Here is a 27,702-nt window from a genome sequence, read left to right on the forward strand (position 1 = left end):
TTCAAATAGAGGAGAATCTATTATTTTTTTATTATTCTATTATTATTACCTAAAAGTAATCTTTTAGGAGAGTTTCTCACTCTCCCTTTTTATTTCTTTTTCTTTCCCCTTCGAATGTCAATCTTTTTAACTCCATAGCTGTTACTACTCTTTAAATAAGCAATATTGACCCCACATTGAGCAGTAAAAAGAAACAGTCTCTGCTTTTTTCTTCCAACACAGTGTAACTAAATTCAGCTAAATCTTTTTTCCATTGCTTTTCTGGCCCCAAGGATCTCAAAATCAAAAGATAGTCAAGAAGTATGAGGAATCCACTTAGTTTCTCAAATAGCCAAAGATACAGAAATTACCTAGATTAAGTTTTCCATTTCCCCAACTCATTTTTTTCTTTAAAAACAGCCTCTACTAAATGTTCAAAGTCTGTTTTTCTATTCTCTGGTTTCCATATCACCAGTATTACTGACAAACATTTGTTGAACATCTACTAAATTTTGGGGGTAGATATAACTGTGAGATTTGATCCCTGTCCTTTTTATCTTTATTATCTTTAAGTGACTAAATGTGAAGAATGTAAAGGTCATTTAACAGTTCCCAAAATCATTTCTAAAAAGCAAATATAGTTTTAAAAATCACATTTGGTAATGGCTAATACAATCCTTCTTCACAAATTGGAAGTCAAATGATCACAAATTACTTAAAGATGGGAACCCTCCACACCCCAACTCAATGAGAGCACAACAGGGGGAGTTTTCTCTGTTGCTCCAGGGCATACTTCTACCCTAAAGATGTGGAATGGAGGAATAAACTCTTGGTCACACCCTTTCTCCCTCCTCATTTAAACTTCAGAGGAGAGCTCTGACATGCATATAGGACACATGAAGGACACCATGAGATATGATGTAATAAGGATAATCATGCCCTACCCATCCCTTCCAAGAGGATTAAAGATGATAGGGAAATAGAGCCGTAAGTAGAAAACGGAAGGGTCGCAAACCTTAGTAATGAATACAACTCTCTTCTTTCCTCTGCTACCACATAAGACCAAAGTGAGGTGTGGGAGAAAAGCTACACTGGGTTATTCAGGCCTAATTCTAGTCTAGGCCTTAAGCTAAAAAGGATTGGGTAGAAAAGGATTCTTGTATTTACAGTCTATCTCATCCTTCCAGACAATCTGGGCCAGAAGCTTTGGCCAGCAAAAAACCATATGCATACAGCACAAACATATAAAAATAAAGGATATTTATATTAAACACTTACCATGTATAGGGTAGTCTTCCAGGACCTTTACATGGATTAACTCATTTGACCCTCACAACAACTCTATGAAGTAGATGGTCTTACTATCCCTATTCCACACATAAGGAAATTGAGGTACAGAGAAGTATAACTTGCCCAAAGTTGCAAAGACTTGGAAACCAAGCACAAGCAGTCTAGTCCCATCTCCTACCTTCTTTACCAAGACACCACTGTGTTTATTCCTCAAAGAATCCAAAATCTGGATTGCAGAACATTACATAGGATTTAAATAATTCAGAATCCTACCAAGACTCAACTAACATAGGTTTATTAGTATGAATTCTACTCAATACCATCAAGTCTCTGGATGCCAAACATCATATTACAAGTTTTGCATATTCACTAGGCAAAAATACCATCATATCTCCCCAAAAGTAAATACAGACCAGTTAGAATTATCCTTTTCTCACAGGCGAGGCTAATGAGGGCTGTAGCTGTCTTAATGGTACTGTTCTTCAAACGATGCCCTTCATCACAAATTAGAAGATCAAATTTTATATTCTTAATTTGATCCAGGGAACGAAGTAACATTTCGTAACTGATGATAAGAACAGAATAAAATGGAGATTTGGTGAATTCTTCTACTTTGTGGTCCTAAAAAAAAAAAAAAGATAATATTTAACAAATCATGGGCAAAAACTGTGTGAAATAAAATTTAAGCAGCGTATTCCTGACAACCATTAACTAGGTATTAGAATATGTTAACTCATGACCAAATTGTAGGGCAAGATTCCATTTATCTGCAAAGGGTCAGAGTTACTTACACTTGAAAAACTGCTACGTAGAGAGTGAAAACTGCAGTATTGATTTGAAAATCTAGAGATTTAGTAAATGACCAGGGCTAAACTTTTAAAAGTCTCTTACCTGATCAACAGTAAATATCTTGATCCTTTCACTTCCTAGCCATTTTTGAAATTCTTTCCTCCAATTATTCACCAAGCTTCCAGGTGAGACAATAAGTGTCTTCTTTATTACTGGCTTGCCACTGTAGGGTCCCTGACACTGTAGAGTCCAGATGAGCGAAATACATTGCAATGTTTTCCCTAAACCCATTTCATCAGCAAGAATAGCTCCACATCTGCCATTCACCCTGTGAGAAATAATTATACTTCCTTCAATTACAAAAGGAAAATATTTTAGGTCCCTAACATCATCACCTATTAGTCAAGAACCAGAAGCTGATATTTTGTACGTAGGATGAATTCTAGCTCCCACTAAACACTTTTTCTAGCTCTTCAATCAGCTGATTTATGACATATCTCTCTTTTGCATCTTTGCTAATTATATTCATTACATATTTGTCAACTAAATTACTAAAACAACTTGAAATTAGAGTTGAATCTAAATCATCTGTTACTATCATGTATCTATATTTAGAGATTAGAAATGAATCCCAATTTTATATCTACCTTTGAATAATTTAACTATAACCATGCTTCTCATCACCAACAGTTGAGCAGTTTTTATCAGTTACAGTATTAGATATCAAAACAGTTTAAAATATATTGAAATGTAAACCAGAAAGATCTATTGGTCTGTATTTATGATTCTCTGGCAGTAAATGAAGTCCTCAACCAAAACAGCTCCTTGAGCTGTAAGAAATATTAAACACTAACTATTTGATCTAATACATGTAATTTAGTAAAACTCTCATCCAACAAACCTACTTGGTTAATGTAACTTAAAATTAAATATTATAAGGAATATAATAATATAAGTAAGTGGCATTTTATACCACTTCATAGTTTTTAAAGCTCTTTGAATGTATTAGATATACATTTTAAAAGTTACAAAATCCGTACACTACCAAACGTAAGGTAGATAGATAGTGGGAAGCAGCCGCAGAGCACAGGGAGATCAGCTCGGTGCTTTGTGACCGCCTGGAGGGGTGGGATGGGGAGGGTGGGAGGGAGGGAGATGCATGAGGGAGGGGATGTGGGAATAGATGTATATGTATGACTGATTCACTTTGTTATAAAGCAGAAACTAATAAAAAAAAAAAAAATTCAAAAAAAAAAAAAAAAAAAAAAGTTACAAAATCCAAAGGAATTAAGGATATTACCAAAAATATGTGTAGTTTGTTAATGCATTGTATTTCTTACTAGTAGAAAGAATAACCAAAAACAATTTTATAGGGGACTTCCCTGGTGGCCCTGTGATTAAGAATCTGCCTTTCAATGCAGGGGATGCGGGTTCGATCCTTGATCAGGGAACTAAGATCCCACATGCAACGGGGCAAGTAAGCCTGCGCACCACAACTACTGAGCCCACGAGCTCTGGAGCCTGCACACCACAACTAGAGAGAAGCCTGCGCACTGCAACAAAGAGCCCGCACGCCACAAGGAAAGATCCCACAGGCCTCAACTAAGACCCGACGCAGCCAAAAAAAAAAACAACACACACACAATTTTATATATGTTCTCCATTTCAAAGGGTACAGAAAAAATTACAAACATGCATCATAACCACTATTATTATTTTAGATCAACAATTTGCCACTGCAAGATGTCAGCTAACTGAGACATAGTGAGTGGCAGAGAGAAAATAGTGATCCGTCATCCACCATCCATCATCCATCATCATGGTATAGGGAAGAGAACAGGAAGACTTCCCTTGAAGAAGACGAAACTTGAGCAGAGTTTTAAAGGTAAATAGGAATTCACTACATTAATCAGGTAGATCAGTGTAGTTGGAGCTTGAACTGAATTCCAAGCAAGAAAATAAAAGCTAGGAAGCTGGCAAAATAGGAAGAAGACAGAAGATGAGGATACTTATCCTTGAAAGCTCAGACTGTATCTTGTAGGTCAGAATCTCCCAAACATCAGTCTTTCATGACTACCATTACAATTTTTTGCCATACATGTGATACTATATGTTATTATTTATTATTTTTCTTTAAATCAACTCACTTTTTTACTTAGATTTATTTGAAAACTTTCTAAGCACAATTTATCTGGGAAACAAAAAGTTTAATGTGCTATTTCTTTCTAATTATTCATTAACTCAATATGCTACTATTAAAAGTAAAAAATAAAGTTTGTTCATGTATACCTAAAATGATCCCATACACAACCCAGTAAAGTGCATATCACAGATTAGGAAACACTGCTCTAAGTTCTGAGAATTGTAATAATTTTAAGCAAGGAAATGCCATGTTCAGAATTGTTTTCAGAAAAATCAAGCTGGTGATAAGGAGAATGAATCTGAGAAGTATCAGAAGCAGATACACAAGTTAGAAACCATTGCAATAGTCCAGATAAAATATAATTTTATGACACCAGTTATTAGAGCTGCTACAGTGAGGTGCCAGAAATAATTAGGACCCAAATGATATTTGGGAGGTCAAAATAATCAAAAGTTTAGGTTTGATTAGATAGAGAAGGTGAGAGAGAAGAAATCAAATATGGTTCTCAGGCCAAGTGAGATAAGATCTCCAAAAGGAAGAACAGATTTGAGAAAGAACATGAATCTAGAAAGTTTCTAGGAAATAGTTTTCCCTTAACTTGTCATCATTCAACGGGTTCTTAGAGTTTGGGGGAATTTACATTTCCAACTCCCTAGTAAATGACCAATATAAAAATCAAGGTCCTATGCATTAAAAAAAAAAACAAAAAAGGACTGGAAGGAAATGTACTGACATGTTAGCAGAGACCTTTGATTTCTTTTTACCCCCTTTGTCTGGTTTGCATGTATGTATGTGTCTTCTATTGATACTTCAACTGTACTTCGACTACAATTCTTTAAGAAAACTCAATTTTAAAAGGGGAGGAGGGGGGACTTCCCTGGTGGTGCAGTGCTTAGGAATCCGCCGGCCAATGCAGGGGACATGGGTTTGATCCCTGGTCAGGGAAGATCCCACATGCCGTGGAACAACTAAGTCAGTGAGCCACAACTACTGAGCCTGAACTCTCGAGCCTGCAAGCCACAACTACTGAGCCCACATGCCACAACTACTGAAGCCCACGTGCCTAGAGGCCGTGCTCCGCAACAAGAGAGGCCACCGCAATGAGAAGCCTGCACACCATAATGAAGAGTAGCCCCCACTCGCGGCAACTAGAGAAAGCCCGTGCACTGCAACGAAGACCCAACGCAGCCAAAAATAAGTTAAAAAATAAATTTAAAAATAAAATCTGCTTAAAAAAAGCTGGGTGGGGGGCTTCCCTGGTGGCGCAGTGGTTGGGAGTCCGCCTGCCGATGCAGGGGACGCGGGTTCGTGCCCCGGTCTGGGAGGATCCCACGTGCCGCAGAGTGGCTGGGCCCGTGAGCCATGGCCGCTGAGCCTGCGCGTCCGGAGCCTGTGCTCCGCGGCGGGAGAGGCCACAGCAGTGAGAGGCCTGCGTACCGCAAAAAAAAAAAAAAAAAAAAAAAAGCTGGGGGTAAGGAGGGACTCTTTCTTTGTGTGTGTAAGTAGAGGTGAGATAAGAAGAAAATCTTTTTGCAAAATCTTCATAAGCCGTATGCCCAGTGCCTAGAAAGACGTCTGGCACACAGCATCCATCAAGAACTACCTGCGGTGGGCTTCCCTAGTAGCGCAGTGGTTGAGAGTCCGCCTGCCGATGCAGGGGACACGGGTTCGTGCCCCGGTCCGGGAAGATCCCACATGCCGCGGAGCGGCTGGGCCCGTGAGCCATGGCTGCTGAGCCTGTGCGTCCGGAGCCTGTGCTCCGCAACGGGAGGGGCCACAACGGTGAGAGGCCCGCGTACCGCAAAAAAAAAAAAAAAAAGAACTACCTGCAGAATAAACATACACATTAAGTACCATTTGCCATTCCTACCAACTAAAATATGTGCGGTACCCACTGAGACGCATTATATATCAGGCTTGTCCTAGAAAACCATTATGTTACAGGTTAAATCAAAGCTCAGATTAAACAAATTATTTTCCTACCTCATTCCCATCACACATTCATAAAGGAATATGATCCCTTCTTTCTGATGTGGTCGAAGGTGAAATACAAGGTGAGGATCTATCACTACATCCACAACAGGAAAACGGTTCTTATTGAACATCCACTGGTGATTATTATCTGGTCGTAGCATAACAAGGGAATCTTAAGAAAAAGAGAAAAGTATAATTATAAATCTATTCCAATTTCACTCTGTCAATAACTACATTATCTTTGCTCTTGTGGCAAAAAAAACTTTGAAATTCAGTAACATCAATGCTAAGCAAAGGTACAAAATTAAAAAAATAAAATCTCTTGCCTTATTGATGTAAGATTTCATGCAAAGAATTGCAAAGAGCTTTCCAAACTTCATGCCCAAAAGTGCTTTGAAACCACTGAAATTCACTGTTGTCTAATAAAGAATTCAGCCACAACACTTAATAGTTCAGTATTCAGAGCAAAGAGAACTATTTCCAACTCAAAGCACAGGTTGGAATTTTGCCAAGATGCTCTTTCTAATGCTCACAGCTTCTTATTCTGGAAAGGCTTTCCAAATTTAAAATAAAGGCTCCCTTTTTTCATTCTTGTACTCACTAACAATGACCATTACTCCTATTATTCAGAAGAACTGAGAAAGAATGACAAATTTTCCATTGACTTCACCACCATTATTTGCTTAAAGTTAATTACTTCATTCATAAATGTAAAATTCATGAATCTTTGCAAAGCAGCATGAAGTAACCATCAAATAACAATGTAATTCTTTAGAAATATGCTAATACAATTTATAAGATTTATTAAAAGTCACCCAAAAAAACAAAATCAAACATAACTAGAAAGCCAGTCTCAACTGATAAATCTGAAATCAGAAAATAAACTCATCAAAATAATTTTTTGGATATATTTGTATGTCTACATCATGGTTAAACAAAATAAATTTTAAAAAATAAACAAAAAGAAAAAAAGAGAACAAAGATGAGAAAAGGAGATTTTTAAAAGATGGGTTCCAGGAGATCAAATATGGGAATGCCCTGGCGGTCCAGTGCTTAAGACTCTGAGCTTTCACTGCCGAGGACGCGGGTTCAATCCCTGGTCGGGGAACTAAAATCCCACAAGCTGCACAGTGTGGCCGAAAAAAAAAGGAGATTAAATAAATAACCATCAATGTGGAAATACATAGTCACAGGAATGAGAGTCTGATTGTGTTTACTGGTAGCAATTACCCAGAGGAAAATTTTCTGTGATCTTCCCACATTTCTGAGCAACCAGGAATTCACCTCTCATTTTTGAGGTGAATTCCTGGCAGGTAGGGGACTAGGGAGTGAACATGGAAAACCTGGCCCTTGGGTTTCCTCTATATCCCAGTAACAAAGCAAGAGTGTATGCCTTGTGGATTTCCAACCAAGAATGGCCCCATTTTTTTCTATCTTTTAAAAAGGACAAAGGGAAAAGAAGAAGATAGAGGTAAAGATGATACACAGCTCAAGCAAGAAGGACCACAGAATCATAAGTCATCTAACAAAGTACCCACTTCAAGAAAAAATCTAAAGCACACAGCAATAGGACACCAATTCAAATCTTAGGATGCTCCTCTACCTTCACAATGATGAGGCATCATTCAATGCTAACAAAATCTGTCATGCTTTAGTTTTAAGTGTACAACTTAATCCTAACCTTAGCAAGATAAAAAAAAGACAGAGAGAGAGAGAATAATCAACTATTTACCATTTACAAAAAGGGCTTGCTTACACACACCCACACATGCTCATATACACATATATATAAATTATCACAATAAAATTTTTCATTCACTCAGTCAATAAATATTTATCATACACAACATATACCAGGCACTCTAAGTCTCTATGGTAGTTATTAGAACCCACATTTTACACATGAGGAGGCAAAAACATTAAAGAAGTGACTCCCCCAACAGGTTGAAGAACCAGTTAGTTCAGTGGTAAAACCAAGACTCTAACTCAAGTCTTTGACTAAGTACAGTATTCTTTTCAGTTCCCCACAGCCCTCTATCATTACATGACAGGAAGGCAAAGAGAAATAATAAAGGAGAGAAGGAGGCTTGTTAAAAGAGCTAGTGGGATGGACAAAATATTTAGATAAAGAGAAAAATCAGAAGCATAAGCTTCCACTCTCTAAATTTCAATTAGTCTCAAACAAGCTAGAATAGAGCTAGGAATTTTTAATTTGGGGGTTTTAATCTCAATTATGCCAACAGTTATTTTAATTCAAGCAAGTCAGTTCATCCTTCTGGGACTCAGTTTACTCAAATGCATAGTGAAGGGATTGGTCTAAATTACCTGAAAGGTCCATTTCAAAAATTCTATGTTTCCATAATACTTGCAAGAGGGGAAAATAGTTATTTTAATACTTTATGATTATTTTAATAGTTATTTTAATACTTTTATTTTACTACTGTTATGAAAAAAGCCTATTCTCCAACTTCTACATCTACTACACCATAATTCAAATTTCTTGTCTGTCTCCTCACCAAATGAGAAGCTCTGTCATGATAGTTTCACCTCTGGGCCCAGTGTATAAAAGGCACACAAAAAATACTTGTTGACTGAACAATCAAATTTTAAAAAGTCATAAACAGACATGGTTTTATTTTTTATGTAATTTTTAAATTCATTAATGTGAAAATTAACTATGAACTGAATTCTCGTGAATAAAATTTGAATTCTTTACATGACATCTGACCTTTCAATATTTTAATACTGAATTAAATCACTAATATACGTGATCAAAGCATATGGTCTTCAAAACGGAAGCTCAAAAATACTCCTAACTCATGAATTTACTAATTTTTCTCCCTACTAAAGATATCAGATTTTACTCAAAATCATATACATGTATGTATGTGTGTATATATCTACAATTTACACAATTTTCCTTTAACACATGTATAGTATTTTGATTACTGTATTCTTGCAATTGTATTTACTTATGAAATAATTCTCACACTATATTGTTACTCATCTTCAACATTATCCCTTATGTCAGACTGTATGTCTGAAAAATAATATATACTTTTACCTGAAAGCTTTAATACAAAATTTAAACTTTAAATTCACATACCAAAACATCTTTAGACAGTAAAAACATAATACTCAAACTAGTTTTGAAATCTTACTTGGTGCATATGGGTCATGGCGTGGTCTGCAATTTTGGAAACTGTTCTGTCTATTTTCCTTTGAACTTAGTTTACAGACACTTTTGAAAGGGTTAGAGAAACACTTCTTGACAGCTTCAGAAGAACATAAGGCAGTAGAACTTCCTCCTCCAAGCTGAAAACATCTGCCACTGTTGAAATCATCTCGAGAGATTATACCCATGACTTCTATTTCTTTTCCACCAATCATCATTGTTTGGCCCTCTTCAATCTTTTCAAGCTCTTTGAATTTATATCCAATGCCTTTAAATTGAGAAGAAAAATTTTAATTTAATTTATTGACACTCTAAAATGACTTAATTAGTGTAACCAGAGTCTTCTTCCTGTAACTGTACAGAATAAAAACTACTTGGAATGCAAATAGCCTCATATAACCATTAGCCAGAACAAAAATATAATTTATCATTTTAGTAAAAACACACACACATACATGCAAAAATCAGAAGGCATGAATAATTATATAGTTATAAAAATTAGGCAAGTTTTAGAGAGGCAAGGCTTTTCTTAATTACTGAAAATACAGCCTATTGTATTCATAGTTTTGCCATCTGCTGTCTGTAGAAAATCAAGCCAAGAAAAGAGTTTGATAGACTATATGGACCCTCCTTTCTTGTGAACAAACTAGAGAAATACCAGGGCAGCTCTATTTCCACTTGGAAACAGCTGGAAATGTGCAGAACTAGCAATAAAAACAATTTCTACCACAACTAGTACTGTACTGTTCCACCTGAGATAGCATAGTAAAAATATATTTGTCATAAAAGCCACTGATAGTCCAAGTTCTAGCTCCTGAATAAAAAGTGGCATATTTTATAATATCAAACTTGAGTTATTATTAATTCAACAGACATTTATTAAGTGCTGCCATGTGTAAGGTGCTGATGCAATATAAATATGAGTAAGTTAGTCAAAGTCTGTTTAAAATGAACTCATTAACCAGACAGAGTGAGGGAATTTTAGACTCCTATGCTTGTCTACATTAAATGCATGGTTTCTGTGCGACTAGGAGGGGCAAAAACTGTGTACAACAAAAACTTTTTTAAGTCTCTAAAAACAAAAAATAAAAGATCATCACATTTTAGAAAACATGACATGACCCTTTTAAAACTAGCTGGAAATTGCTACAATTCCCTATTAAAACTGGGCTAATAGTTACAATCCATGACAATTGGTAACTACATAATATACATTCTTCAATTATTTATGATAGAGGTCTGATACAGGAAGAAGTTATTTGGCTGGAGTTCCTCAATGCTAAAGACCCATCCCTCCATTTCCCAAACTATCTCAATTTAACAATAGTCTTGATCTCTCCACACGAAGGAAGAGAATAGTTTTATCTTCATATAGAATCCAACACTATTAATCCAATTCCTATTAATCACATGAAAATGGGAGATAAGAATAAACATAATTTTGAGGCATCTTCAAAAGTCTCTAATTCCAAGACCTCTCATTTCACTCTGATCCATAGTGATGACTGTCTCAAACATCTCTAAGTCTCCAGAAGGCTTTCTTTAAACTCTTGAACTCTGTTTCCCACACTTGTTCTTTTCTGGGTATTGTGTAATGACAGTCAATTGAATCTGACTACATTATCACAAGCTATTAGCAATTTCAGCATTACAGCCTTCAGTTTTCTTAGAGTGTTTATTCCTACATTAACAATATTTAAATGCTGTATATCCAATTTATTTAAAAGAAAAACCGCTTGCATTATAGGCAATAACTTGCAAGATTAACTCCAGGTTGATATATTTATTAATGTTATAATTAAGCAACCAAGTCTTATGTTTGGATGTCTTCACTTTGAAAGCCAATTAAAACCTCCATTAATGTTTAAACCAGTGGATTCAACTCCTGCTGGATATGAGAATCACCTGGAAACCTAAAACATATGGATGTCCAGCCCCTCTCCGCACCATCCAGACCAAATAATCAGAGCCTCAGAGGTTAAGGCCTAAGCACTGGCATTTTTTAAAAGCACCGTAGGTGATTGTGCTTGGGTAGTCAGAGCAAAAACCCACTGTTTATAATCTAATTTGCATTTATCATTACTTGCAACTGAAAGATCATTTTATTACAAACTATACATACTCAAAACCATATATACTATACCTTATGGGTAACAGATGTTCCAGGGTAATTTTGATAATTTTTACCTCTCTACATAGCTTTAGAATATAATTTCACTAAATAGGTATAAACAAGTTCTCCAAAAATTTTGCCACAATCTACCCTAACTAACAACATGGAATGTGTACTGCAATTTTTCTTTTTAAATTTCTCTAAACACTAAGAATAATTGTGAATATATATCATTTGTTCAATATTTTTATAATAAAAAATTCTATTGCAGATAATTCCATTCAGCCTCAACTCTTGCCTCTTTGTCACTGCACTTCATACACTACATTCCTGAAACACTGAAGTAGTTTTGCCTGTGAACCTGTACATATGCCTTGCCCCTTTCTCATCCCCTACAAAATTATCCATCCTTCAAATATTACCTTAAACAATAACTCCTATGAAGCTTTCCGTTAGCCTCGAAGGTCAACTTAAATGGTCCTTCTATATATGCTCGTATTGTGCTTAGCAAAAATTCTCATTGAAACAATTACCTTAGTGCTTCCTAATTATCAATTACATTGCCCTGCCCCCACTAAACTATAAACTATATCCATCTTTGGATGCTTACTCCTAGCATAGTGCTTAGCACATAACAGTTACTGAAAGCTATAAACTATGGTGTTTTCAAATGAATGAGTGAACTTGTAGAACAGATTTTATAATTATGGGCCACACTCAGAACTGAACAGTAAGAGACAATGCAAAAAAACCATAATGGTTTTAGGTACTCTGATTTGTGGGCTAATTTGTACAAATCATGCTGGCAACATTTTATAACGGAAATAATGGTAACCTCTAATTTGTATGTATTAATCTAGGTCATGTTTAGTCATTATCTCCTTGTTATTTTCAATTTTTTTTTAGGTATCATTGAAGTTAAATATCATTCCACTCCTAATACCAACATTTTTTTAACTTTTAATCACTCAGCACTCTGGAAAAAAAAAAAAAAAGATGTAAAACACACCAAGACAAACTGCTTTATCTCACAAAAATGCCAATGTAACTGTATATACCTGGCTGGCCATTTTATTTTTGGAGAAAATGAAACCATGGGATGAGATTCATCTCACTGAGTATACATAAGACTGTCAGACTCACGATTAAGAGATAATTTTATGTTTATGAGATAATTTAGACATGACAGTCAATTAAGGAACAACTTTATAAAACCCAATTACATTTCAATTTTGTAGCCAGAGTATATATTAATTTTAGACCAAATCATAAACATCAGGTAATATCACAATACCTCTTCCAATGTCTTTGCCTTCCAAATCCTTTAATGTAAATGACTTTCCTTTTACAATAAGAACAGCATCACCTTCCCACTTTTTGTGTTTTTTCTTTGAAGGCTTACACCAAACAACACTGAAATATTTAACTAGGCTATCAGGTTCCTCTTCTTGTTCCTTAGACACTGTTATTTCTTTAGGGGCTAAATGAACTAGAATAAAAAATAAAATAAAAACCACATTATTAAAGATGACTTTAATATTTAAATAGTAAGATCATTCAACAAATAAAAGCACAGGTGAATTAGATTGTATTAAGTATTTTTTCATGCACATGTTAGCATTTTATAAACTGGGAAATTGCAAATGTCACGTGCTAACATTACCATGAGTATGATGAATGTAAATTTCTTATCATCATACAAACTATGTTGAAATAAAATAACATAATAATCACTGGCAACATTTTAAACTCTACTAATTAAAGATAAAATTTCAGCATCCATGGAAAAAGATCTATAATCACATTTTGAATAAACAACTGATTTAATTAACAGTGACATGACGAAATCAAGGAAAAGTAATATAAGATCACAGAGTTCTCTCAAAGAAAAACCTGTTGTTTTTTCAAATAAGAACAAAGGTAAAACAGTAAAGTAGCAATCAGACTAAATTTCATTAATATACTCTTGTCTCCTAGTTAGGGAGCAATCAGGTTGGACCACTGATTCTGAGAATTCAGTAGTATATAATCAGGAAATCAAAAGTTTCTTACAAAAGTCTATACTCCTCTTGAAAACATTTCCAATATCACCTTACAAAAACATATCCAAACAGTTTAACACAGAAAATTCTCCAGCAATGGGGAAACTAATCTATGGTGATAGAAACCAGAAAGTGGTTGCTGCCTCTACAGTTGGGAAATTGACTGGAAAGAGGCAGGAGATAAAAACTTGTTCTATTGTCATACTGAGTGAAGTAAGTCAGAGAAAGACAAATATCATATGATATCACTTATATGTGGAATCTAAAAAGGGGGTACAAATGAACTTATCTACAAAACAGAAACAGAGTTACAGATGTAGAAAACAAACTTACTGTTACCAGGGGTAAGGCAGGGGTGGAGGGAGGGGGAGGGATAAACTGGGAGATTGGATCGACACATACACACTACTATATATAAGACAGATAACTAATAAGCACCTACTGTATAGCACAGGGAACTCTACTCAATACTCTGTAATGGCCTATATGGGAAAAGAATCTAAAAAAGAGTGGATATATGTATATGTATAACTGATTCACTTTGCTGTACACCTGAAACTAACACAACATTGTAAATCAACTATAATCCAATACAAATTAAAAATAAATAAATAAAAGAATTTGTTCTGAGTGACAGGTACATGCGTATATACACTTAACAAAAATCATCACTGATCATTTAAGAGCTATACATTTTATTGCATGTAAATTATAGTTCAACTTAAAAAACATAAAACATAATAAAATAAGACAAAGAATAACAGCAGAATAGGTCAAAAGGCATGTATATGATATTCTATATAATGGTATCTTTTAGTGTTTTGAAGCAAAAACACTAAAAGTTATCTATTAATTCAAAGTACACTTGACACTAAAGACAAAATTTCTCTTTATTTCTGTCTTATTTTCTCTTTTCTCCTTGGCAGTTACAGTTAAAACATGAGCACTTCCATGAGGAATACAGACCACCCTCATACTGAGCCCTAGCTCTTACTTCTCACCTAACTTGTACACTATATTTTCAATGGCTAGATAAAAGTTATTCCAGCTGAAGAGAGGAAAATCTCATTCCTCCATTACTGAAGAGCTATTCACTATGTCTTTTACCAAATACACACTTGACCCCGGGAAGCTATCAAAACAATATAATTTACAAAACAAAAACCAAATGATTACTTTATCTTTTAAAATACACCACCTACTTAATGGGACTTCCCTGGTGGCACAGTGGTTAAGAATCCACCTCCCAACGCAGGGGACACAGGTTTGATCCCTGGTCCAGGAAGATCTCACATGCCACAGAGCAACTAAGCCAGTGTGCCACAGCTACTGAGCCTGCACTCTAGAGCCCGCGAGCCACAACTACTGAGCCCACGTGCCACAACTACTGAAGCTCACGCGCCTAGAGCCAATGCTCCACGAGAGAAGCCACCACAATGAGAAGCCCACGCACTGCAACGAAGAGCAGCCCCCACTCGCCACAACTAGAGAAAGCCTGCGTGCAGCAAAGAAGACCCAATGCAGGCAAAAATAAATAAATAAATAAATTTACAAGATACACTTCACATTCACTAGGATGATAAGTATCAAATAGATAATAAAAAATGTGATGCAGACATGGAGAAATTGGAATCCTCACACACTGCTGGTGGAATGTAAAATAGTACAGCCACTTTAGAAAACAGATTTGCAATTCTTCAAAAGATTAGAGATATCATATGATCCAGCAATTCCACTCCTAGGTATATGCTCAAGAGAGAGAAAAACACATCCACACAAAAAACTTGTATATGAATGTTTATAGCAGGATTATTCATAATAGCCCAAAGGTAGAAACATCCCAAATATCCATTCAACTGACAAATGAATAAACAAATTGTGGTACATCACTACAATGTAATATTATTCAGCCATTAAAAGCATTAAAATACTGATACATGCTACAACATGTATAAACTTTGAAAACATTATGCTAAGTGAGAGAAGCCAGTCACCAAAGGACTACACATTACATGATTCCATTTATATGAAATGTCCAGAACAGGGAAATCTATACTGATAGAAAGTAGTTTAGTGGTTACTTAGGGCTGGGAGGTGAGGGTGAGATGGGCGGGGAGACATGGTGGGGGTGGGTTGAAAGCTAAAGAGTACAGGATTTTTAAAAATAAATTTATTTATTTATTTGTTTGTTTATTTATGGTTGTGTTGGGTCTTGTTGTGCGCAGGCTTTTTCTAGTTGCGGCGAGTGGGGGCTACTCTTCGTTATGGTGCGCAGGCTTCTCATTGCAGTGGCTTCTCTTGTTGCAGAGCACAGGCTCTAGGCGTAAGGTCTTCAGTAGTTGTGGCGCGTGGGCTCAGCAGTTGTGGCTCACAGGCTCTAGAGCGCAGGCTCAGTAGTTGTGGCGCACAGGCTTAGCTGCTTCGCAGCATGTGGGATCTTCCTGGACCAGGGCTCTAACCCGTGTCCCCTGCATTGGCAGGTGGATTCTTAACCACTGTGCCACCAGGGAAGTCCCCAGGATTTCTTTTTGAAATGTTGAAAACATCTTACAATGGTGGTGATAGTTGCACATAACTGTGAATATACTACTAAAAATTATTAATTATATATTTTATGTGGGTGAATTATATGGTATGTGAATTATAAATCAATAAAGTTGTTTCAAAACATGAGATAACACCAAACACTCACTAAATTGACTAAAAATTTTTAAACTGACTATATTAAGTGTTAACAAAGATGCAGAGTCAATTATAACTTAAAAAAAAAAGATGTAGAACACCTAGAAATATCACACACTACTGGAAGGAATGTAAAGTAGTACAATCACTTTGGAAAACAGTTTGGCAGACTCCTAAAAGTTAAACATACACCTCCTATAACCAGTCATTCCACTGGAAGGTATTTACCAAAGAGAAAACATATGACAAAAAGAAAAAAGAAAAAAAAACTTGTACAACTTCAACCCAGGTAAACCAATCTCCTGAAAGCCTGAAAAACCACTGTCACTACTAGAATTCAGATAATGCATATGTTCATCATTGGTATTCATGGATTTAGAAAGTGAATCTTGACTCTCTCCAAACAATAAATTATCCTCAGAACCATCAAAGTTTTTTTCTGAGAAAACAAATGATTGATATGCAGCTGAGACAGCTGTGTTCAGAATGCTTGGCCCAATGACCTTTTATCAGTCCCTGAAAAGACTCTGGCTGCTGTAATCCCGAACAGAACAGTCAAGCAGGCAAAGGACTTAAGTGCAGTGGCCCCAGTTTCCGGCTTCCCTCTCAGAATGAGGGTGTTTGAACAAAGGGTAATTTTATATACTTTTTTGGGGGAAAACATGCTTCTAATATACCAGGAATTACGATGTAGAGTTTTTTTAGCCTCCTTTTTTTTTTTTTCTTTTTTTTTTTTTCGGTACACGGGCCTCTCACTGTTGTGGCCTCTCCCGTTGTGGAGCACAGGCTCCGGACGCGCAGGCTCAGCGGCCATGGCTCATGGGCCCAGCCGCTCTGTGGCATGTGGGATCCTCCCGGACCGGGGCACGAACCCATGTCCCCTGCATCGGCAGGCGGACTCTCAACCACTGCACCACCAGAGAAGCCCCTAGCCTCCTCTTTTGATATATTATTGTGAATACATTTCCCATATCATTAAATTAAAAAGTAAAATGGTGTTTAATATCTGCATAATGATATTACCAATGATATTCCCACCAACTGAGAGGATCCACTTCACTACTATATATCAGCATATTACCTTACCAATTCTTCTCTAACTGCAGTTATTTTTTGTTACAATTATCATACAGTAAAACTGACTTTTTCTCTTGGTGTACAGTTTTACAAATTTTAACACAGGTATAAATTTATTTACCCACTACCACAGTCAGGATATAGAAGAGTTCTATCACCCCAAAAGACTCCCTCAGGCTATTCCTTTTTAGTCAGACCCTAACCGTATTCAGTTACTGATCTGTTTTCTACCAATATAGTTCTGTCTTTTTGAGAATGTCGAATAAATGGAAATCATAACAGTATACAAACTTTCAAGCTGGTTTCTCCCACTCAGCATAATGTCTTTGAGATTCATCCCAAGTTGCTGCCTGTATCAAGTTTGTTCCTTATTATTGTACGGAATACTGACAGACAATTGAGGTGTTTCTAGCTCTTAACTATCACAAATAAAGCTGCTATGAACATTTATGTACAGATTTTTGTGTAAACATTCATCTTTACCAATTTAATAGACAGAAATGGCATTTACTTAACATTATAATTTGAATTTCATTATTAGTGGTGAGTTTTTTATATATATTTACATCTCCTCTTTGCTTGACTCCTCTAATTTCACATTATAAAGGATGCACCTAAAATAAGTTTCATTTCTTTAAACTGAATTTTCAATCTGATCTGAAAACCCTCAACATTCATTCGTCCAACAACTTATAGATTGCCCAAAACGTAGTCTAAACCCAAACTCTTATCTTATTACAAAATTTCAGTGAAGTCTATGAGTAGAAAACAGGCATTAAAGAGAACCTGAATTATAAGAAATTATGTCAAAATTAAAATATAAAACACTATTAAATTTTAGTATGTAAAAGGCTAATACTTAAAAAGTGTGACTGTGCTAGAAGAATCAAGAATCCATTTACATCTTCTTTAATATAAGGAATTCACTATACCTTCTATTGTAATAAAATTTTACATAACTTGTGGAATTTTAAATAAGCCCACGTCATTTAAACACTCCTCTCTATCCCTCCCCCCTAAAAAAAGAATACTATTATGTTTTGGCAACATGTAGCATTTAACAGTTTAAAATGTGTCAGGCTGAAATAAGCCCACTCACTAGAAATTATTAAACATCATTCTGTAACTCAATAAATGATTATGTTTTAGCAACAGGTCCAAAGGTTGATTCGTTTTATTTCTTAATGAGAATTAGTTTCTCATTAAGAGAAACTTAATGAGAGAAACAATGAGGAGGGATAATTAGTGCATTATTTTAGGGGTAATAAAGAGCTCTTAAAAAGATCACTCTTGACTTCCCACTTGCTAAACTCCTTTCCCCACAATAAATCACAGAAAAAGGCCACAGCATGGAAAAATAAAGTTAAAGCTATTCTGTGATGCGTTATGTTCAGGGATAAACTAGAACACACGCATAAAAAGGGAACTTATACTGCCTGAAAAAGCTGCCTGCCCCCATGTTTCCACTTCAAGCACCCAAACACCCACTTAACTCCCTCCGTTTCTTCACATTCCCAGTCACTCCTCAACTTCTCCAATCTGGCTTCCAGTCTGATCCTCCCCCAAAGCTGCCTGGTTAAAGGCCACTAAGGAGCTCTTTGTCAATAAATCCACAGGTTACTTTTTAGTCCTGACCAAAGTTCTCAAAAAGCATTGGACAATGTTGACCACTTGTACCTTGAAATATTGAACTCCATTTTTATAGCTTCTAACACACTTCAAATTTTCCTCCTCCTTTGGTTGCTGTGTCTTAAACATCTTTGCCATTTCTTACTTTTTGGTCTAACCTTTGTTTATTGGAGTTCTTCAGACCTGAGTTCCAGGCCCTCCTCCCCTCACTGTGCACCACTTCTCCTTAAATTACCTCATCTACTCCCATAGGTTCAATACCTTCCCTGTACTAACTTAAATTTTTTTCTCTAGCCCAGATCATGATTCTAGATCTGTAAGTATACCAGTATATCCAGTTGGATCCACATGAATGTCTCATAAACATCTCAAACTCACCAGGTCCACTTCTCTTCTCTCCAAAAACTGCTCCTCCTTCAGTTTTCCCATTTCTCAGTGAAAGCACTACCACCCTTATTCAAGCCAAAAATTGGAAATCATCCATGACATTCTTCATTTTCTCAGTTCCAGAGCCAATCAACCACAAAACCCAGATGATTCTATCCCCTCCATGGTTCTCAAAGCTGTGTATTGTTTGCCTTCTGCATTCTCTCTACTCTTTCCAAGTCATCATCTCTGGTCTAGACTACTGTACCATTATTGTAGGGTCTTCCAAACAGTTCTGCTGAAGTCTTCTCTTGCCACCTCTACTCTCTAAAGCCATTTTCCATATTTACTATATCTATTTTTAAATGTAAATCTGATCATCCATTTGTCTTAAAGGTACTGAAGAAAACACTACTTCCAGACAAAGGGCCTTCTACCTCTCTTCCTCCAACACACTGATCTAAATTAACTTCTACTCAGCTTTCCATACAGTTTAAATTTCCCTGACGGCCAAACTACGTCAAGTTGCGTTATTATCTCAGCATTAACTCAGCAATTAATTATGTGACAAATGATTTAATGTAAACCTTCCCCACTAAACTATAAAGTGTTGAGAGCAGGGTTTCTTTTGATCTTGGTCATCACCATATTCCCATAACAACAGATAGTTTTCAAAACTGCCATTTTGATTCTAGGCACATTTTTCCTTCATGATTATAAAAATATTAAATTAAAGCAGAATTACCTCATTAGAGAAATGTAAATCAAAACCACAATGAGGTATCACCTCACACCAGTCAAAATGGCCAGCATCAAAAAATCTACAAACAATGAATGCTGGAGAGGGTGTGGAGAAAAGGGAACCCTCTTGCACTGTTGGTGGGAATGTAAATTGATACAGCCACTATGGAGAACAGTATGGAGGTTCCTTAAAAAACTAAAAATAGAACTACCATATGACCCAGCAATTCCACTACTGGGCATATATCCTGAGAAAACCATAATTCAAAGAGAGTCATGTATCAGAATGTTCATTGCAGCTCTATTTACAATAGCCAGGACATGGAAGCAACCTAAGTGTCCATCGACAGATGAATGGATAAAGAAGATGTGGCACACATATATAATGGAATATTACTCAGCCATAAAAAGAAATGAAATTGAGTTATTTGTAGTGAGGTGGATGGACCGAGCGTCATACAGAGTGAAGTAAGTCAGAAAGAGAAAAACAAATACTATATGCTAACACATACATATGGAATTAAAAAAAAAAAAAGGTTCTGATGAACCTAGGGGCAGGACAGGAATAAAGATGCAGACGTAGAAAATGGACTTGAGGACACGGGGAGGGGGAAGGGTAAGCTGGGACGAAGTGAGAGAGTAGCACTGACATACACACTACCAAATGTAAAATAGCTAGCTAGTGGGAAGCAGCTGCATAGCACAGGGAGATCAGCTCGGTGCTTTGTGACCACCTAGAGGGGTGAGATAGTGAGGGTGGGAGGGAGATGTAAGAGGGAGGGGATATGGGGATATATGTATGCATATAGCTGATTCACTTTGTTATACAGCAGAAACTAACACAACACTGTAAAGAAATTATACTCCAATAAAGATGGTAAAAAAAAGCAGCGCTACTTTATAATTTCATTGAGAAAGTAGCCTTAGAAATTAACTTTGAACCCAGCCTCATTATTGTACATACTGTACATTCAGGATTATTTTCCAAGTAAATGTTATTACAAAGATTTGATTCATCTGTCACTTCTTTATATATAGTGTTTTCCTGATTATAGCTTTTGCCAACATGAATTTTCTTTTATAACTATAATTTCTACCAAATAGTTTTGCTAAATCAGATTTTGCCTAAATATTATGAAGATTGTATTACTCCATTAGTTTTTAGTCAAAAAAAAGTTACCAGTTTTTAGGTAAGTTAGTTGTCATGTGTTATTTTTGTTGTTTTACGAAACTTGATTTTTCCAGATAAAGTTTTGAGGGTTTTAGCATTAACGAAAAAGATGGGATGCTTTGATCAGCTTTTTAATTCTAAAAAAATTTGTGATGTGCAATTTTGGACAATTTCAAGTAGTTTTCTTTTTACATTATTTCTACCAGTAGCAGTCTCTGTACACTAAATAAAAGACTGACAATATCTTTCTGCATTTTTCAAATTTGTTCCCATTTTTTACTTGGTTATCTAACAGAAAAGTGCAATTCCTCAGGACTGCTGTTAAAAAGAGGGGATAAAAAGTGTGTCTTCATCAAAAATGGCTGGGAAAAACATTCCTAGAGTCAAATATCCTGTTATATTCTCAGGAGCTGACTGTTATGCTGTTATGTCCAAACCTTCCCCTGCAAAAAAAAAATTAAAAAGCTGACTAGAACAAAAGACAGTAGTTAAATTCTAAGAATCCAGAATTTCTTATAATGACTTTGAAATACCATAAGATTCTCAGAATTAGATATATCCTTTCTTTTGCAGAACAGAAGAAAGATAAAAGCATGAACTCAGAAGCCAAGACTGGCTGAGTATGAATCTTGAGTCTGTCCCTTACTAGCTATGTGACCCTGGACAAGTTACTCACCCCTCTGCCAGTTTATGAATTGCCAAATGAATGTAATACTAATACCTACCTCACAGACTTGTTGCAACCATATTTCATCTAATTAGCTAATATGTATAAGATGCTTAGAACAGTACTTGCCATGCAGTAAGTGCTCTCTAAATGTTAACTACCATCATCATCATCTTGCACTAGTCCCTTCCCATTTAGCCCCATTTTAAATGTAGGCTATAGGGCAGGGAAGGGAGAGGGTGAATGACTGCAAAAAAGTAGAATGAAGATAACTGGGAATTAAACATATATGGAACATAACTGCCTTCATCTAGACTACTTGTAATGTATAAAATAATGACTAATTTGCTATATCCCAGACTAACCACCACTAACAATTCCACTCTACCTGTTATTTTTGTTTCTAAACTTGGTTCTGATCTATTTCCCCCTTGACCCTGTAATTTACTTCCCAAATAAAAACCAAAAATGGTCTTCATAAACAAGAGGCTTGAATGCCTACAGCAAGATTCACAAGGTAAGAGTGCTTAAAACCATGCTTTGATAAAAGAGGAAGGTATCATTTTAATATTAATAGTGGACATTATCATCTTTTTTTTTTTTTTTTTTTTGCGGGACGCAGGCCTCTCACTGCTGTGGCCTCTCCCGTTTTGGAGCACAGGCTCTGGACGCGCAGGCTCAGCGGCCATGGCTCACGGGCCCAGCCGCTCTGCGGCATGTGGGATCCTCCTGGACCGGAGCACGAACCCATGTCCCCTGCATCGGCAGGTGGACTCCCAACCACTGAGCCACCAGGGAAGCCCGGACATTATCATCTTAATGAATGAGTCCTAAGCACAGTAACTCTAGGGTTGCATGGTTTAATTATACATTCCATAAACCCAAGCCTTTAATATTCTTTTTTTTTAACAATTCTAAATACACACACTGTTTTCAATGGAGCAAATAAATTTAAAATGTCTCATATATCATCAAATTCAATAAAAAATGTAAATACTCTTGCAGACTATATTTTTTGAGTTTCAAAATTACCAAAAGCTACCAGAACTTTTAATATGCATTAACATATAACTGCAATATAAATATAAGATTTGAAACATATAGTTTTTATTACACTAAAAAATATACAAACATTAATATACAAATTACTTCAAACTGGTAATCATCCACAGTTTTCTTTAACAAAACAGAATGAAGGTCAACTAAGTACAAGTATCATTACGTACAAAATAAACCTAGAAGGTATTTCTTTGCATTAAGATCATTTTCAGAATGATACTTCATGAGCATGGCAGGGACTATATATACATTTTATCATATTTCTCAGTACTTCATGTCAAAGCATATATGCAATAAGTGGCAATAAGTGCTAAAATAGAAAAAAATCAGTAAAACTATAATATTCCCAGATATCTAAACTATCTGCCCAGCATTTTAAATTCATTTAAATATCAAAAAAGGTTATTCATCAATTTCGATTCTGACATTCCAATCAATGAACATGCAAAGCTTTATTTTAAAAAATAGTAATCCATAGACTATGGAGGGAAGTGTAAAATGGTACAATCACTTTGAGAAAAGGTCTGGCAGTTTCTTAAAAAGTTAAACATATATCTTCCTTAATTCAGCATTAAGTCCATAACACATTTATACAATAATATACATAATAGCCAAAATCCGGAAATAGCCCAGCAGTCCGTCAAAAGATAATGGATAAACAAACTGTTGTATATTTATAAAATGGATACTACTCAGCCACAAAAAACAATGAACTACTGATTAGAAGATGGATGAATATTAAAAACATTAAGACGGGTGAAAAAAACAGAAACAAAGGATCTATACTATATGATCTCAATTATATTGTGTCATAGAACTAGCAAAACTTATGTTTTTTTAAAAATTAGTGGTTTTTTAAAAAACAGTGGTTGCCTGAGGTACCAGGGTATTGGTTAGGAAGGGGCAGGAGAGAACTTTCTGGGGTGATAACTTTTAAAATCTTGATGGGGTTTTAAGCTACACAGGTGTAGTCATTTGTCAAAACTCATCAAATGGTGCATTTAAGATTTGTGCATTTCACTGTTTGCAAATCTTACCTAAAAAATCATACACACACAAATAAATATTGAATTCCAGTTCATAATACTCATGCTGAAGTGTTTATGGGTAAAGTATTCTAATTCTGCAACTTGTTTTAAAATAACAGTTTTCTTTAAAAAAAATTTATGGATGGACAGATAAATATGATAAAGCAAATATAGCAAAACATTAATTGTAGAATGTAGGTGGTAGGCACATGAATGTTTACTATAAAATTATTTCGTTTCTATACATTTGAAGGATTTCTTAATCTTTGTAACAGAGGTGAATTCACACTCATGAAAGGTCTACTAACAAAGTGTAAGTCTAATGATACTAACAAAGTGTAAGTCTAATGTATCATTAGGCTTACACAAAACAATTTAAATTGTTTGGGCTAACTTGGGTGGTATTTTTATTTATTTACTTACTTTGCTTTCTACTATTTACAAAGGAATTGAAAACTAAAAATAAATTATATAAATTCACATTATAGCTGCTACTTTTAATGAAACAACTTAAAGAAGATACATTCAAAAATACGGAACCAATTTCTCAAAATTATATACAAGATCTAGCATGACTGCCAATGTTTAATTAGGTTGCATATTTTAAGAATTTACTCTTTTGTATTTGTTAAGTATTGCAACCATATTTCATCTAATTATTTTTAACTATTTACAATCAAAGTCACCATCAAATATTTAATTGATTTTGAGAATTTGTGAATCTTAACATTTGAAAAAAATAAATATATTACGAAATTTAGACATGGTACATTTGGCATCTATTATATCACCTAAAGAAATGTATTTCAATTATGTCTCATCAAAAAAATTTACCTCTATAGTACTGAATTCTTTGTTTTGTGGCACACACAAAGAGTACACAAATCAGTACAATGTATTACCATGTATTTAAAAGAACATGTATTAACAATGCTTTAACCACTATCATCTACAGTATGTATTAATTACAATTTACCACACAATTATTTAAACATATCTATTTAAAACTTGACATTACTCTAAAAGAAGGCACATGGAAAATAATTCATATTTCAAACATTTTCATGTAAGTAAAGAGGCAATAGGGTAGAGTGAATCTTTCAAAAATAACACCAAGCTGATGTCGCATTATACAAAAAAGGAAAATATTTAATTTGAATATTTTAAGAAATCTGGCATTTGTTAGAAATGAAAGAGCTTCATTAACTTTTTCAGAATGCCATTATAAATCATACCTAGGTTTATAAAATCATAACTTGTAAAAAAACATCCATTTAAGTTCAAATGGATAAGAAAAGACAAGAAGGTGGCACGAATAACTAGGCACTATCTAAATTTCTAATATATTGGATGAAATAGTATTTCTACAGAACCAAGTCTACATTTTAAAAATAAAAACACTCTTTCCTATGTTTTTCCAGCATTACATTTCGTAAGTAAGTAAACTCACGGCCCCAAACAGTTCTCTACAGTAGGATGTCTGGTGGCTTCAGTTGTATTCCATTGGTACTAATAGAATTTGCCCTTATATATTCCCCTTAGTGAAACTTGTCCTCAGCAAAAACTGCTAATGTAAGTTGGCAAGTAGTCAAAAACTCAAAGAAGTCTCAATACAGAAAGAAAAAGAAAAAAGCTTTAGCTCATAATTTCCCTAATATACTCTGTAGGATAATAATAAACAGCCTCTAAAAAGAGTTCAGACATCAAACAAGTCTTCTTTACACAGAAATTCCCATAAACTATACTATGCTAATTGCATAGGTGGGGAGATGGAGCAATGAAAATTGAGCAGAACCACATTCACTTTAATTTTTGCAGGTTAAAATTAAACAAGATTGACTCAGAAAAACTGCTGCAGTAAACTCACTGCAATGAGTGTAATTCTGTTGTTTAAAAATATGTAAAATAAGGTTTTCATTCTACTCAGTCCCTACATGCTAACAAGTTTGTCACATGACATAAGCAACGAAACAACAATCTTGAACACTGCTGGAGAAAAATACAACTGTAGCAGACTATGTTTACACTATTTTCTGGGCAGCAAAAAACTTTTCAAGGGCAATTTTATATAGTATACATTTTTACCTTCCACACTTATGTTAGAATCTAACCACCAAAAAAGATGTATATTGCACTTTTTTGAACACATAACTTGGCTAAAACCATTTCACAGAATTAATGTTCCACAGAACACACCTAGAAAACTGATTTAGCTGTACAAAGTCAGCATTCAAATTGAACATTCATTAACAATTCTGAGTAGTGCCATGCTAAGATTATAACATGAATTACATTTTGTATGGTAATTTGCCTTCAATCATTTCAAAAAGTTAAAGCTTACTACTGTAAAGATTTACTGGAATAATATTGTAAAAACATTATCTCAAATAAGAATTATAAAATTCATTAGACTGAAAGAAAAGTCACAGGACAGATTAAAGATGAAATTATCAAAAGGATATATCATACATTCAAGGCATTTTTATAATAAAATACTTAACTCTAACAGCAGATACAAAATGCCAATGAAATTAAGCAGTCAACAAGCTAAAACAGTACCATAAGAGTCCATTTTATTTTTATTCTTTCTATTCCTATAGCCATAACCTAAATTTCAGATTTAATTTCCCCTCACTACAATGCCCACCCTGAAATGCTATTATGACATTAAGTCAGAGCTCTAGTCATATGTCCCTAGTCAAAAGCCTTCCATGGCTTGCCATTATATATTCACATTCGATTCCTTAAAAACAGCATTTAATGTAATCCATAATGTGGCACCAACTAGCTTCCAACTTCCAAATTGATATCCCTCAATTTACCTTCACCCACTCTTCAACAAAAATTTCTGAAAATCTAATATGATTTAGGCACCATGTTAGGTTTCAAAATACTCTATTCCAGTGGTTCTTTGAGTGGTTTTTTAGCTTGCATCAGAATCTCTAGAGAACTTATTAAAACAGACTGCTGTACTCTACCCCTCAAGTTGCTGATCCGAAAGGAATGGATTTATATATCTCACAAGTTTTCAAGAGTTGCTGTTGCTGCTGGTCAGGGTCTACTCTTGGTGAACCACTGCTCTACACCACAGGCCATGAGCCGAAAGCCCACTGGCTGAATGAGGCCCACTCACATGTTTCGTCTATTTATTATTTTAAATAATTTTAATTATTTGCAAATGTTTTACAAATTAAAATTTCTCATAAAAATGCAGATTTCTGCATGTAAAAATTCTCCTGGAGCTCAAGGGTAGCTACCCCAGTTAGTCAAGGTATATGTCCTTGTCCAGATTATCACAGCCCTAATTGACCCTCTCTATGCTCACTTAAAATCACTTAAAAATCACCTGGCTTAGCACTGTATTTGTGCTTATACACTCTGACCCACGTTTTCCCATTCTCTATGCCTTTTTCATGCTGCTCACTCTGGCATAAACATCCTTTCTCCCCGATACGGCTGAAATCCTACCTACCCCATTCTAAAGCTTGGCTTAAATATCCTTCCTCAACACAGCCCCAGCAAAAATAGAAATCCTTAAGTAATAAACATATTAAAGATTTAACATAAATATCTATGTGTGCTTTAAGAATCAAGGTTTTATTTATTTCCACAAATACTAAAATAGCAGTATTTACAAAAACATAAAAGACTATAGATATTATAAATTATAAACATATAATTTTTGCTATTTTTATTCTAAATAAAATTTTAATTTTGTTCATTAAAGTTTTTACTGTGATTTTACTGTGAAAGAAATCTTTTTCAGACTAAGATATT

General features: G+C 35.1%; 1 protein-coding gene across 2 annotated transcripts in view; it reads right to left on the reverse strand.

Moving 5' to 3' along the window:
• RAD54B (RAD54 homolog B) overlaps nt 1-27,702 on the reverse strand; it is a gene marked incomplete at both ends in the record, with an annotated part of 89,053 nt that overhangs the window by 24,020 nt on the left and 37,331 nt on the right. For both annotated transcript variants that reach the window (XM_079722666.1, XM_079722665.1), the window contains 5 exons: nt 1,683-1,890; nt 2,161-2,386; nt 6,185-6,347; nt 9,337-9,618; nt 12,758-12,952. In XM_079722666.1, the coding sequence (XP_079578792.1) occupies nt 1,683-1,890; nt 2,161-2,386; nt 6,185-6,347; nt 9,337-9,618; nt 12,758-12,952 (1,074 nt within the window). The remainder of the gene's footprint in view (nt 1-1,682; nt 1,891-2,160; nt 2,387-6,184; nt 6,348-9,336; nt 9,619-12,757; nt 12,953-27,702) is intronic.

The sequence above is a fragment of the Hyperoodon ampullatus genome (genome assembly GCF_949752795.1).
Source record: "Hyperoodon ampullatus genome assembly, chromosome: 17".
Lineage (NCBI taxonomy): Eukaryota > Metazoa > Chordata > Mammalia > Artiodactyla > Ziphiidae > Hyperoodon > Hyperoodon ampullatus.